Here is a 14,837-nt window from a genome sequence, read left to right as displayed (position 1 = left end):
TCAATGGACGTGACACTGTTGAACAAACAACTTCAAAGTATTTTCAGAGTCATTATTTCTTTGCAATTCTTGATTAGAATGAAGAATATTTTTGTAAAGTGACTCTTCTAAATTTGCCAGTACACCTTATAAAGAAATCAGCATTAACTTAATTTACCACATTATCATCCCTTTCCCAATCTCTGTCATTATCTAGATAAAGTTTCACAATTGCAGTTTACAATGGAGACGCGTTACGTCCAATAATTGGACACGAAGTGCACCTGTAGTTAGTTGCCACCCAGTAAATGAGACGCGCCTTTCTAGTAGCTTGCCGGCCGGTGTGGCCGAGCGGTTCTAGGCGCTTCAGTCTGGAACCGCGCGACCGCTACGGTCGCAGGTTCGAATCCTGCCTCGGGTATGGATGTGTGTGATGTCCTTAGGTTAGTTAGGTTTAAGTAGTTCTAAGTTCTAGGGGAATGATGACCTCAGATGTTAAGTCCCATAGTGCTCAGAGCCATTTGAACCATTTAGTAGCTTTCAGTAACAACAGTTTCCAGGGAGTATGTGCCCGAGAGTTATTCATTGCCACAGGAAAGCCAGAAGAGAAAAAGAAAAAAATAACATTTCAGACTTCAAGGGACTTCCTTTCATACGACCAGAAATCAGTTAAGGTTTTGTCAAATATCGTGACAGAGAAGTAAAGCAGAATGAAACAGTGTGTTACTATTTTTTGGAGAGAACTTATGTAGAATCTGGTTTTCTTTATTAGTCGACTCAGTACATTTTCTTGGAAATCACACAGTCAGATTAACTTCAGTTTTGGTTTATTGTTTTCAATAGACGCAGCTTCTCGAACAACCTTTCAGACAATCCAAGCAAAGCAATGGCATATGCAAAATCAATACATAGAAACTATAAGTAAAACTAATAATAATTTTGTTTAAAGAAACTTCATGGTTGCAGATTTATTTTTTCGAGTGATAATTAAAACTTGGTGACTTTCCTTCGTACATGTATCAATATCATATTTGTGATAAACTTCGTTATGTAAGAGGTGTCATCTGAAGAAATAATTATTGTAACAACAACTAAAAAAATAACTGAGTGCAGTTTTAATCCGCCTATGCAGATATTTATCTTAGCACAAGAATTTTGTTTTATTAGTTTAGAACATGGCATAGAATTGGACATATTAACACTTTTGGTCTGGTTGTAGACTGAAAACTTTTCTTTCACTTGCTGCACTACACAATTTCTGCCGTAAAACACAACTAAGCACAGACTATTGTATCCAAGCGTCATCAAACAGAAAATTAGATTATTATACTTACTTATACAGAGAGGGAGTGAGATAGGGTTGTAGCCTACCTCTGATGTTATTCAATATGTACACTGAACAAGCAGTAAAGGAAACCAAGAAAAAATTGAAGTAGGAATTAAAACTCAAGGAGAAGAAACAAAAACTTTAAGATCTGTCAATGACATTGTTAATTCTGTCAGAATAGCAAAGTATTGGGAACAGCACTTGAACAGAATGGACAGTCTCTTGAAAGGAGGATATAAGATGAACATCAACAAAAGTAAAACAAGGATAATGGAATATAATAGAATTAAATCAAGTGATACTAAGGAAATCATATTAGGAAACGAGACTCTTAAAGTAGTAGATGAGTTATGCTGTTTTGGCAACAAAATAACTCATGATGGCCGAAGTAGAGGGGATATAAAATGTAGACTGGGAAATGGTAAAAAAAAAAACATTTATGAAGAACTGAAATTTATTAACATCGAATATAAATTTAAGTGTTAGGAAGTCATTTCTTTCAATATTTGAGTGAAGTGTAGCCATGTATGGAAGTGAAATATGGATGACAAACAGTTTACACATAAAGAGAATAAAAGCTTTCAAAATGTGGTGCCACAGAAGAATGTTGAAGAGTGAATGGTAGTAACTTAATTTCATCCTTTCCAAATTCTGACTTTCTTAATTTCGCAGTTACATCTGCCTTTCCGAAGGCCCGAGCGTTTCTACAGCTATCTTGCCATGTTCCTCGCAAGTTGAGATTGCAGTTAAAATATCATCTACATACATGGCCAAGTTTATAATTACCTGTTTACTTAGAAGCTTGCTCAGTGATCTTACGAAAACTGAAGTCGAAATATTCAAACCAAACAGTAACACATGCTATTAATAGCAACTTTTCCATACAAGAATGCTATGTGATGTTTGTAATCTTTGGGTAGTAGCAGTTGCCAACATCCTGATCCCGAGCCTCTACTACTAAAAATCGTTGCCTCGTGGAACTTATGGAGCAATTATATGTTTCTGAGTCTGATCCACTGTATAATTATGAACTTATTCATTGTGTGTGCATCCAATACGATTCTGCCGTCACCATCACATCTAAATGTAGGTTATTTGTGTTGCGCCTTGGGTAAATGTAAATCTCGTGTGACTAGGGCCTCCCGTCTGGTAGACCGTTCGCCGGGTGCAAGTCTTTCGATGTGAAGCCAGTTCGGCGACTTCCGCGTCGATGGGGATGAAATGATGATGATTAGGACAACACAACACCCAGCCCCAGGGCGGAGAAAATCTCTGACCCACCCGGGAATCAAACCCGTACCCTTAGGATTGACACTCAGCTACCGGTGGTGGACGCTTTGGGTAATATCTCTGCGCACTAAAGCACCTTGCACCATTGTGCACGCAGCCACTCCAACGCCACATGAAAATCAGTTTATTGTTCTCAGTTAAACACGTCACTCACAGCTTTTAATTAAATCGGTACTCCTTCGCCGAAGATTACAAGTCCTGGAGCGCAAATCGCCATGCCAGCAGCTCAGATGGTTAAGGACACAGAATGATACACAGATTGCATCGCAGAGCTCTCCACACAGCCACGTGGGTCAGATATTTAATGACTTTGTGCCTAGATAACACGTAACTAGGCGCTTATTCTCTTTATGCACCAACCACCAAGTAAGAGTAATCCTATAATTGTTTATTAATTAACAATAGATTGGGGAAGGACCAGAAATATATGGTAACATTTCCAAGTACGTACTAACAGTAAAACACGAGAATGTGGGCTGCACTGTTCACAACTGGCTTGATCACAGTAGATGTAAGCTATAATTGGCACTTCAGCCATGTGTTTTTCGGGAGTACAATGAAACCTATTATCATGCTGTTTAGTCGCTCTGTTAGAGTACTAGCACTAAAAATCACACAAAATCAACGTTCAAGCAGTTTGCTCTGCTTGCAATAGCTAGCGAAGTTCTCGCAATTAACAAAGTTCATTCTAACGATGCTACCGATGATTTTCATGAGTGCAAGTGTAACCATTCTACGTTACGACTGGTTGTTGCCCTTGTGACACAATATGCGAATGAAAGTTCCTCCACTTGTGAGTTTTAGTTACATAGCTTACGACTCTCCCTCAACTCGAATAATCCCAGAATTAAGATCAAGTCCACGTTTGTTCCGTTTGCAGCCATCGTGACGTGGTTCATTGTTACTTTGATGAAGCAAAACATGGATGCAGAATTTTCGCTTTTCATAATAACTCACTGATATCGGAACTGATGTAAAACAAAACACCTTTTGTGATGAAAGCTTTAACCGTTATTATCAAATGCAGCAATTGCATTTCTGCAGGCCACGTCTCCAGCATAACACGTGAAACTCACCGCCAAGGTTCACATACAGATCACTAAAACAATTACGCTCCACGCTCTCGAGAGAAGCGACTGTCGACACTGCGGTTGGACAGGCAGCAATACTATAATCTGCTTTCAAACATCTGAACTGTAAACAAATCTTTCTTTAGGCTCTGAAATATTTCTTTGCATGCTTCTCCTAACTAAATACATTATCTAGTTGTATTCCTAAGAATTTCAGACAGTTAACCTCTTCAGTCTTCTTGTCATCATCTTTTAGATATATACCAGGAAGAAACCACTTACAATTGCTGAAATGTGTACAATGTGTATTTTCAAACTCTAATGACAAACAGTAGATTAGCAACCATCTACTAGCGTCCACGAAACTTTCACTAACTGGTCTTTGTGAAACCACGCTTGCTTTGCTGTTTGTTGCCATGCGTGTATCATTTGTAAGCAAAATAAAATTGGAATCCGGTAATGTTAGTAATCCACACAGGGAAAAGTACGTCCCTAAGAGGGAAACTGATACCACACCATATGCAATTAATTCCCAGTTGGATGACGACAGATAATACAGAACTGTTTAATACTGATAGTGTTTGTTCCTTGTCAGAGACACATGATTTTAGCCATTTTGAGGAATTTGCTGTTATTTCGTAATATTCCAATGAAATAAAAGGATATGTTGATGAAGCTATTCATGATTTGCAGTTTTCTGCAATATATGTATCAGGTGCAAAAATGCAACCTTGAATTCTTCAGACACTCACTGTAATAGAACTATGAGGAAGCATTTAATATTTTTTTTGTGGAATGTAAATCTTAAAAAACCTCTCTCACACCGGCCTGATTTAGCTTCACTGATCAGGATTACATGCGTATGTTAAGGGAATTTTCATTCACAAAGCAGGCTTATCACATTCACACAGTTCAATACTGTTCTATCGTGATTAAATTGAGCTTAACTTAAATTCCCTAAGGCAGTGAAGCAATTTCGAATTCTCGGTGCGACGAAAATTGTCAGTCCATCTCCTGGAAACATTTGTAATAATTATTAACTTTCGGTGATCACATGGGGAAGACTGGAGATCTGCTGGTAAGACCGTGTTAGCCTATTTATTTGAAGTAACTGGATATCTTGAGCATACAAAACGGCAGGTTCGTCCAGTGTAAACCAGACGTTCCCCACTGATCCCGTGCAACAAGCGTAGTAAGCAGACACTGACAATAATGATCAGTTAAATAATACGCGAACACACTTACTTTAGTTTAGTTCATGTATTAAATTACTTCTCACACATAATCTCATCAAGATGGCGACTAGCTCAACAATACATACAGATACATCCTCCTTCTTTCACGACTAATCGGCAAGAAGTCCTTCATTCATTTCATAAGAGAAAACATAGATAGCAGAGAAGCTATTCCATGGAGTAAATGGACGCTCCAAGGAATAATTTGGCTTGAAACTACTTTGCATTGATAATCGGTAAGATAAGAAGAGATATTTCGAGATATGTACTGAGTTATATAATTTATAAAATTTCTGAAAATATCGCGGAGAGACCGCTGCAAGAGACATTACATCGCCCCTCGCAGCTAGCAAAGTTGATATGTATCCACTTTGCGAGCTAACTATTGGCTTAGCTAACTCGTTAGAATTTGTGGAACATACGTTCCTATAAATTTTAAGAACTTAGTAAGATTTTTTTTTATTACAAGAATTGAAAGAGATTTGGTATCTTCGTTACCTAGATACCTAGTTGTTGCTTTCACGTGTACTGGGGCATACCCGCATCCCACGTACACAACCAAGGAAGATGGACTTATATAGTTGTTAATCAGGTCTACTGAAACGTCCCCTTTGAAAAATTATACAAGACTGTGCTTAACCTGACACACAATATTTTTAGCGCAATGCAATCTGACTTTCAATAATCCCTACAAAAGAATTGGCCCTGACTAACATTAACCTATACGTTTCACAAATCACTTACCTCATAAAAATCTTGGTTACTCGAGCTACTGCCAGCTAAATAAAAGATTCAAACTACTGAAGGCACTAACTACTGATAGGTATAGTTAGCAAATGAAAGATTTTAATAGAGAACAAACAATGTATTTACCTTAATAGTCATAATATATATAGCAGTTCATGACAAATTTCAAAACTCCGCCATTTCTCTCCCCACATCCACCACTGCTGGCGGCTCACCTCCAACTGCGCAACGCTATGCGCTGTTAACAGCCCAGCTGCCCAACACTACAATGGCAGACAACAATGCAAATTAGCCACAGACTGCACACAGCACAGCCAATGATTTTTCATACAGAGCGCTATGTAACGTTGCCAATAAGAAAACCTAAACAGCCAACTTACATAGCCCCCATGCTCCCCACAAAAAATTTTACAAATTGTTTTGGGCAGTGGCCAATAATGATTTGAAAAAAAAAATTTTTCATAATTACAATAACAAAGAAATCAAATGCACACACTTATTGATACAATGTTGGTCAAAAGCTAAAATTTTCTCACAGTCCATAAAGACAGTCCTGATCGTTCATCACAGTAAAATTGCAGTGTTTTTCTCAAAGTCTCAGCAGTAAAAGAGAATGCACACGAAAGTAGTGGATTTCCATGCAGTCTTGAAGAAGTAGTGTTGTCCTTCCAACGGAAAGACAGTGCTGACTCTTAACATGCAGACAGGTAATGGGCCACAACAGAGCAAACCCACAGCAGAGTCAGTCGAAGTTTTGAAGAATATTGGTAAGTAGGTCATCACAGAGCAGACCCACTGTAGTCCTAGTAGAGATTATGGTATTGGTGGGCCACCGGGGGTGCAGACCCACTGCAATCCTTGTAGAGACGGCCAGCAGCCATCTGTTGCGACTGTGCGGGTGCACAATCACCATCGAAGAGTCTTGCGGAGAATATAGCAAGTCCATAAACCACCACTTGTGCACGCACAAAGTTTTTGGAATTGTCTTTATAAGTCTTGCAGACAATATAGCAAGTCCATAAACCACCACTTGTGCACTCACAAAGTTTTTGGAATTGTCCTTAGAACCAGCAATGCTGTTAATCAGTCCCTTGCTGAATTATTAACACACGTGCAGACACTATCAGTCCCTACTTCTCACATATTGTCCATATACTATGACCAACAGAAACGTGTGCAGTGAAATGTAACTTACAAGTTACTTAATTTGATGAACTGGTGTCAATTACAATTTTATAACATAAGAATACAATAACAAAGGTACAAAATACGTCATTAAAGAACATAACAATACAGATAACATTTGTGGTAATGCAGGCTTTACAAAAGAATAGAAATAAACTTGTACACCAGTGTTACAAGAATTATGACATAAGTACATACGTAAAAGATCAGAATAACTTTTGAAACATCAACTTCACACATGAGCATTAAAACAAAACAGAATAAATAATGTCTAAACATCTTTACAAAGTAAATAACATATTATTAATGCCAATTATATTTGAGGATAACAATATTCCTCATCATAGTGAATGTAGCTTAGTATTAGAAGAGAAAAAATTCTATGAAACAGTACACAGAGACAGGAAGAAAACAAATACACAAGGGTACACAAACACATAGTGGGATTACACAAAAGGAAAGGACAGGGTTTGTTTTCCATGTAACATTTGGTACTGCAGTCCAACCCAAAACTTCATTCCATAGATCGTCCCTCTTATTTCAACATTTGCTACTGCCAGCTAAATAAAAGATTCAAACTACTGAAGGCACTAACTACTGATAGGCATAGTTAGCAAATGAAAGATTTTAATAGAGAACAAACAATGTATTTACCTTAATAGTCATAATATATATAGCAGTTCATGACAAATTTCAAAACTCCGCCATTTCTCTCCCCACATCCACCACTGCTGGCGGCTCACCTCCAACGGCGCAACGCTATGCGCTGTTAACAGCCCAGCTGCCCAACACTACAATGGCAGACAACAATGCAAACTAGCCACAGACTGCACACAGCACAGCCAGTGATTTTCATACAGAGCGCTATGTAACGTTGCCAATAAGAAAACCTAAACAGCCAACTTACACTACCTATTCAGGAACTGGCCTTCACAGGGAAACCCCGGAAAACCTGGAGGCTTAGACCCCAACTAGGTATCACAGATGATAGGAAAGACAGAATAATTTAGAAATTTGAGAGATATTCTAGAATTCATAGGAAAGATAAAATCTGCCTCATAGCCAAAAAAAATCTTTACACATACAAATTTTTTACAATCTTCTGAAAAATTTTCTTCATCGATGTCTAGCTGAACTGCGGTGAAACTGACCGAACAGGAACATGGGACACGGCACGGAGGACAGGCGTCGCATTGGCGTACCGGACAGGAGACGTAACGGATTTGAGAGACCAGAAGGAACCTCAGGAACAGGTACTCAGGATTGTGGCATGAAACAATCGAAATTCGTCTAAGGAATGGTCAACTATTAAAGATTCCTGGAAGAGAAGGGTTACTCGAATTTCTCCAGATTCATTTTGAACTCAAATATGGACCTGATCCATCCAATCTTCCATCTGAGGAATGGGAAAATCCATTCGTCTTATACTTTCCACACCGAGGTGTCTTAATCAATACTGTAGTTGCACAATATCACATCTCCAGATCGGAAAACAATTTTGAAAACATGGATAATTTCATCCATCTTCTTGAGTAAGCCGAAAGGTTCTAATGCTGGTTTTAATTATTTATTTATTTATTTTTTCTGAAAATATCGCGGAGAGACCGCTGCAAGAGACATTACAAGCAGCCTGCGAATTTCTGCATTATTTTAATCACATTGCTCTTTTCATGTAGGTGATTGAAGATTTGCACGAAAAACTAAAAACCACGCCAAAGCTGACGCCACCATTGGTGGGTGTCGGATTCGAGTATGGCTTCAACTCCAACTACATGCAGGAGGTGGTGGAGTTCTGGCGGACCAAGTACGACTGGAGGGAGCGCGAGAAGTTCCTGAACCAGTTCCCGCAGTTCAAGACGACGGTGAACGGCCTGGAGCTGCACTTCATCCACGCCAAGCCGGCCGAGGTCCCGCAGGGCACAGTGGTGGTCCCGCTGCTGCTGATGCACGGATGGCCTGGCTCCGTGAGGGAGCTCTATTCGTTCATCCCCCTGCTGACCACCCCCAGGAAGGGGGAGGGCTTCGTCTTCGAAGTGGTGGCCCCCTCTCTGCCTGGGTTCGGCTTCTCACAGGGCGCGGCAAAGCCAGGTCTCGGTATCGTACAGATGGCCGCCATCATGAAGAGGCTGATGGAGAGACTCGGCCACAACAAGTTCTACATCCAGAGTGGAAACTGGGGGGGCATCATAGGAACCGCTTTGGCGCAGTACTTTCCGACCTCGTAAGTACTATCACAGATACGCAAGAGTGCAGCTCTGTTCTATCGTTTGTAGAGAATGTAAGCGAACTGTATGTCCAAACTGTCATGACACATTACTCACACACAGAAGATGAAATTAACCACACCACACAAGAAATCAGAGACTTCGAGGAGACGCTAATACTGTGTAACACTATCTCTAAGTTTGGTGAAGACTTCAATGTGACGTGGAAGAGAGTCCACAAGTTTGTTCAGGTATGCCATATCCAAATGAAATGATTCAATAATGATTACCACAGAGCATCACAATGTGGCGACGAATGCTACTGAGGTGTTGTATATGCATTGCCAGAGAGAGAGAAAAAAAAAAAAGGAAGGAAACGGAATGAAACTTCATGGGTCGAGACAGTATGTGATGTTATTTCAGTGACTGCAATATTAAGTCAAATTTACAAAGAACTTATCAGTACGAGCCCACTGATTAGTACGGCGTTGCACGCACTCTGTCGTGGATGCACGGACTGATTCATTTGGGAAAGGTGTTATAAACCCATTGCACCCCCTCCTGAGGCAAGGTGGCTCACAACTGTTGGAAACTGGTCCTTGATAACCTGGATACTGACGCTGGGATGGATTTGACGTCCGAGCTGTTCGCACGTGTGTTTTATTGAGAACGTATGTGGGGACCTTGTTGGACACAAGAGTACCTCAACATCACGCAGACAGTTCGTAAAGACAGCGCCATTTGTGTACCAGCACAGTCCTGTTTAAAAATGGCGCCATTGTCGCAGGAGAGGTAACACATGAGAACACAACATGTCAGTGACGTACCATTGTGCAGTTTTATTTCCCTCAGTCACTACCTGCAGTGACCTGAAATCATACCCAAAGGGGCTCCAGACCATGAATCTCCAAAACATTGGAAGAATGCGACCTCTCACCGGGTCGCCGCCATGCTCGCAGACAGTGGTCATCCGGGGTACTGTAGAAACGTCATCTGCCACTAGATACAATGCAGAGCCATTCGTCAGCAGTCCAAGCTTCCTGGTCACGGCAGCCGTTTGTGTTGTTGACAGTAATTTTCCAGTCCACCTGCTGCTAATCTAGGACTGGTGGTGCAAGTTGACACAGGACGAGGAGTTCAGGGTTTAACGTCCCGTCGACAACGAGGTCATCAGACAAGGAGAACATGCTCGGATTAGGGAAGGATAGAAAGGGAAAGGTGCCCTGTGCTTTCGAAGGAACCATTCCGGCATTTGTTCTAAGCGTCTTAGGGAAATCACGGAAAACCTAAATTTGATTGGATGGACGTGGGTTTTTCATCCATTGTCCTCCTGAATGCGAGCCCAGTGTGCTAACCTCTGCACTACCCCGCTCTGTAGGTTGATACAGAATGTTTCAGGGAGACCAAAACCCGTTCTCAGATGACATATCCAGACGTGGATGGCTTATGATATCGTTGATGCACAATACAGCGATCCCCCACCACCACTCCTCCTCGCCATGGTCGGGAACCTTGACAACGAGTACGCCATCCCTCAAGATCCCACGCAGTCTAACACTGGGCTACTGTCACATCCAAACGCCACAAAAATCCGGCCGGCCGATGTGGCCGAGCGATTCTAGGCGCTACAGTCTGGAACCGCGCGACCGCTACGGTCGCAGGTTCTAATCCTGCCTCAGGCATGGATGTGTGTGATGTCCTTAGGTTAGTTAGGTTTAAGTAGTTCTAAGTTCTAGGAGACTGATGACCTCCGATGTTAAGTCCCACAGTGCTCAGAGCCATTTGAACCATTTGAACAAAAATCCGGACGTCGGAAGATTCGACCAACTGCCGAAATAGATACCCTCTGTGAGGCCCCTCTCAAACAATGTTAGGAGCTGATAACGCTGTGTCATACAAGTATGTCTCCTTCACAGTGATCAATCAACATCCGACGCTGTTCATGCCCCTTATATACCACACTAGGCGTTGTAACAATGACCACGAACACAATCTATACATTCTGGTGGCCGTTCTGTCACGGAGAATTGCAATTCTTATTATTCACATAGCTGCTGGTGGCGTGTACGTGTACGCTGTTTTTGTCAGGCAGTGAATATGAATTCAGACTTTAGATTGACTGTGTTTCTCCATAACCCACAAAATCTTCTCAGCTGGCAAAAAACTCTATTCAGATGTACGACGTCTGTTCAAAAAATTCAGGAAGCTTGTCCACAAAATTTTTCTGCGCTTACCTTTTACACTTTGTGCATGGTCTCCTTCGAAATACTCTCCTCCACAATTGCTGCAACGCTCCCAACGCCCTTTCCACTTCCGGAAGCACTCTTGATACGCCTCCTCCTGGATGTGTGACGCGCCATCTGCGAATTTTCTTTTATCTCGCCTATCGTTGCAAATCTTCGTCCTTCAACGGGGTTTTCAACTTTGGAAATAAGAAAAGTCCCCAGGGTCCAGGTCTGCTGAGTACGGATGATGAGGCAACAAAGTGACTTCATTTCTTTTTTTTTTGTGCAATAGATTGCAAGGCAAAGGTCTTTCTGGTCGTGGCCCATGAGCCGTGGAAGAAACCTGGTTTCAACACGACGCATTCCAAGATGCTGTGTTAAGATGTCATGACATGATCCAACTGAAATGCTACACTACTGGCCACTAAAAATGCTACACCAAGAAGGAATGCAAATAATAAACGCGTATGCATTGGACAAATATATTATACTATAACTGACACGTGATTACATTTTCACGCAATTTGGGTGCGTAGATCCTGAGAAATCAGTACCCAGAACAACCACATCTGGCCATTGAGTCAGACAGAGCTTGGATAGCGTGTACAGTTACAGCTCCCCATGCAGCTTCAACAAGATACCACAGTTCATCAAGAGTAGTGACTCGCGTATTGTGACGAGCCAGTTGCTCGGCCACCATTGACCAGACGTTTTCAGTTGGTGAGAGATTTGGAGAATGTGCTGGCCAGGGCAGCTGTCGAACATTTTCTGTATCCAGAAAGGCCCGTACAGGACCTGCAACATGCGGTCGTGCATTATCCTGCTGAAATGTAGGGTTTCGCAGGGATCAAATGAAAGGTAGAGCCACGGGTCGTAACACATCTGAAATGTAACGTCCACTGTTCAAAGTGCCGTCAATGCGAACAAGAGGTGACCGAGACGTGTAACCAATTGCACGCCATACCATCACACCCGGTGATACGCCAGTATGGCGATGACGATTATACGCTTCCAATGTGCGATCACGGCGATGTCGCCAAACACCGACGTGACCCTCGTGATGCTTTAAACAGAACCCGGATTCATCCGAGAAAATCACGTTTTGCCATTCGTGCACCCAGGTTCGTCGTTGAGTACACCATCGCAGGCGCTCCTGTCTGTGATGCAGCGTCAAGGGTAGCCGCAGCCATGCTCTCCGAGCTGATAGTCCATGCTGCTGGAAACGTCGTCGAACTGTTCGTGCAGAAGATTGTTGTCTTGCAAACGTCCCCATCTGTTGATTCAGGGATTGAGACGTGGCTGCACGATCCGTTACAGCCATGCGGATAAGACGCCTGTCATCTCGACTGCTAGTGATACGAGGCCGTTGGGATCCAGCACAGCGTCCGTATTACCTTCCCGAACCCACCGGCTCCATATTCTGCTAACAGTCATTGGATGTCTACCAACGCGAGCAGCAATGTCGCGATACGGTAAACCGCAATCGCGATAGGCTACAATCCGACCTTTATCAAAGTCGGCAACGTGATGGTACGCATTTCTCCTCCTTACACGAGGCATCACAACAACGTTCCAACAGGCAACGCCGGTCAACTGCTGTTCGTGTATGAGAAATCGGTTGGAAACTTTCCTCATGTCAGCACGTTGTAGGTGTCGCTACCGGCGCCGAACCTTGTGTGAATGCTCTGAAAAGCTAATCATTTGCATATCATAGCATCTTCTTCCTGTCGGTTCAATTTCGCGTCTGTAGCACGGCATCTTCGTGGTGTAGCAATTTTAATGGCCAATAGTGTATATTCTTCTGCAATCTCTCGGTCAGTCGCACTTCGATTTGCACCCATAATTTCGTTGACGTTCTTGACAAGAGCGTCGTCTGTAGACGTCGAAAGGCGTCCTGAACGAGGGCCATCTTCAACTTACATCCGGCCATTTTTAAACCGTGTGAACCGTTCGTAACACCGAGTACGGCTTAAGCACTCATCGCCGTAGGTTCCCTGCATCATTTGGTCTGTCTCTTGAGTTTCACGCAAAATTTAATACAGGCACATTGCTTCTCTAAATCTGCGAACTCGAAATTCGCAAACTGTGAGACGCAACATTCTACTTAATACAGCACAGAACAATAACTAACAAACATACAAAAATGAAACTTTCGGCAGTTACAAATTAAACACAGGTGTACGCACAGTTGCCAACCGCATTTCGCTCCAATACACCATTGGCGCGGAATTACGAATGTTCCGGAATTTTTTCAACAGACCTCGTATGTAAGTTCTGCTTTCAAACTTGCTTCTTCTCAATACGCAAACCATTGAAATAAAGGACTGATTTCAAAGATAATGTAGCAGATTCTCTTGTCGCCACCATGTGGGGGAAAGGAAGTTAAAGAATGTCGAGGATGAGAACAGTAATTAGTTGTTTCAATTTTAATTGCCATCGATTAATTCAATTATCTGCTGTGGAGCGGCTAATAGATTACATACGCAGTTCCATAAAACGGTAAATAAACTTCTCCACTCACGTAAAAACATATTCATACTCTTCATTAAAATATAACTCTCTGTTTAAAATATCTCTAATATTATATTAGATCAAATAAGCCCTCGGTCACAAATATTGGCCGGCCGGTGTGGCCGTGCGGTTCTAAGCGCTTCAGTTTGGAACCGCGTGATCGCTACGGTCGCAGGTTCGAATCCTGCCTCGGGCATGGATGTATGTGATGTCCTTAGGTTAGTTAGGTTCAAGTAGTTCTAAGTTCTAGGGGACTGATGACTTCAGAAGTTAAGTCCCATAGTGCTCAGAGCCATTTGAACCATTCACAAATATTGAGTCAAAATTGACCAGATTTCGACGCTACTATGAGCGTCGTCTTCAGAACTCAACTAACTCTTCTAAAACATATTAGGTGTAGAAATCGGGCCAAATCGTGATATGCGCTATTCATGCTATTGGAGATTTGACGTATTGGATGATTAGGTTTATGAATTTTGAACTGGGACCAGAGTTTAGGGGGCTGAGGGTTCATATTGATGAGTAGTTTCTTTTGGAAAGGTTTTATAAGAAATTTTGCATTGTTAATGGCTGACCTCACTTCTTTCTGTAATTTAGGAGTCCGATCATCATGCAGCTCCGTTATGTTGTTTTCACTGAAGAAATTTTCAGTTTCAGAAATATATTCAGAAATATAAGCAATGACTAGACAACAACCTTTATCGGATTTAGTTATTAAAGCATTTGCTGTTCTGAGTGTATTATTACTGGAAGTTACTAAAATTCTGTCGTGCGTAGCATTAGGCAAATTAGCTGTATTTTTCTCTAGCATGCGAGTTACATCATACGCAATTCTAGCTTGAGAAGCCTTATCTATCTTACTATAATCGAGACCGATTTTTAAATCAACAAGCATATTTTCTCTCACATTTCTGTCTGACAGGTTAGACCTGAAATTGTATTTTAGTCCTTTTCCTAACAGGACTTTTTCATTCTGAGTAAAGACGATGTTGGTATTATTTAAAATTGTTTCATGAAAGACGTGACTGCTTTGTTGAAATGTATTCTGAGGGCATTTTTCATTA

General features: G+C 41.6%; 1 protein-coding gene across 2 annotated transcripts in view; it reads left to right on the top strand.

The window, feature by feature from the left end:
• Nucleotides 1-14,837, top strand: part of LOC126175825 (juvenile hormone epoxide hydrolase 1-like) — a 507,162-nt gene that overhangs the window by 59,167 nt on the left and 433,158 nt on the right. For both annotated transcript variants that reach the window (XR_007535617.1, XM_049922821.1), the window contains exon 3: nt 8,510-9,054. Coding sequence is in view for 1 of the 2 variants with exons in the window: in XM_049922821.1 (XP_049778778.1) it covers nt 8,510-9,054 (545 nt within the window). In the remaining variant the exon portion in view is untranslated. The remainder of the gene's footprint in view (nt 1-8,509; nt 9,055-14,837) is intronic.

Source organism: Schistocerca cancellata, chromosome 3, assembly GCF_023864275.1.
Source record: "Schistocerca cancellata isolate TAMUIC-IGC-003103 chromosome 3, iqSchCanc2.1, whole genome shotgun sequence".
NCBI classification, from domain to species: domain Eukaryota; kingdom Metazoa; phylum Arthropoda; class Insecta; order Orthoptera; family Acrididae; genus Schistocerca; species Schistocerca cancellata.
The sequence above is the reverse complement of the archived record's forward strand: the minus strand, read 5'-3'. Positions and strand labels throughout refer to the sequence as shown.